Source organism: Formica exsecta, unplaced genomic scaffold (assembly GCF_003651465.1).
Source record: "Formica exsecta isolate Colony F162 unplaced genomic scaffold, ASM365146v1 scaffold38, whole genome shotgun sequence".
Lineage (NCBI taxonomy): Eukaryota > Metazoa > Arthropoda > Insecta > Hymenoptera > Formicidae > Formica > Formica exsecta.
Window position 1 is genome coordinate 1,939,643 of NW_021851042.1, and position 974 is coordinate 1,940,616.

Here is a 974-nt window from a genome sequence, read left to right on the forward strand (position 1 = left end):
ATGGCCAAGCATTTCGTGACGTTACTGTGGGTGTCGGCGGCATTGACCGCGACCCTGGCATTGCCGACCAGCGAGAAGATCAGCGGAAGTGAGAACGATCTGATGACGAACATATATGCCGACTGCTTGAAAAAGGAATCCATCAACTGCATCAAGTACAAAGTATTTACCTTCGTCGACAAGATGCTGGCTGACAAGGAGGATATCACGCTGTCTGAGGGCATCACCGTTGTTAAAACGTCCAGCGCCGAGGGCGAGGGTGCGCCCAGGTTGGTTGTCAGCCGTTCTATGAGAGAGAACTCCTAGAATTATGCGATTAAAAAAAATTTAAACGCGTTGAGCTCCTTTTATAATTCTTAAAAAATACTCATGCATTACATTTTTTGGCAGATCTATCGAATCCAGCGATTTCGATACGCTCTTATTCGATCGTCTTGGAAGGTTCCTAAGGACGCACTCCGTTAAAGTTGACCTCAAGGGCAGCGATATTTTAGGAGCGATCGAGTCTGCTGGGCGCAGTTTCGAAGACTTTAGCGATAACGCCGTTGAAAGCCGTGGAAAAAAGAGTGAGTATAATATGAAAGTTATGTACATTCTAAAATAGTGATGTAAGAAGATCAGCTTACAAATGCGCTTGGATGTGATATCAAACCGGTTGCTAATAGCATTGCTAGTCTCTAATTATGTTTTATTGTGTTTGTTTTTCGCGAAGAAATTTTGTTACAGCGATTGCTCGCACTTGCTAAATAGAAGATTGTTTTGAAAGTGAGATTGATAGCGTAATAATTGAGTAATTCTTAATCAACTTGTAAATCAACCGAAGATAAAATTGTTTGTAGTATTAGAATGCTTGCACTTCTTATAAATATCAGAATTTTTAACCATCATGGCCATCGCCATTGGTCTATCATATGAGAAAAAAAATTATAATTTTATATGTTTATATATATTACGGTTTATTTATATATTATATA

At 39.3% G+C, this 974-nt stretch overlaps 1 protein-coding gene across 1 annotated transcript in view; it reads left to right on the top strand.

Annotated features, from left to right (window-relative positions):
* Positions 1 to 974, top strand: part of LOC115239412 — a 2,958-nt gene continuing 1,984 nt past the window's right edge. Inside the window, exons 1-2 of the mRNA XM_029813919.1 lie at positions 1 to 269; positions 391 to 566. Of these exons, the coding sequence (XP_029669779.1) occupies positions 1 to 269; positions 391 to 566 (445 nt within the window). The remainder of the gene's footprint in view (positions 270 to 390; positions 567 to 974) is intronic.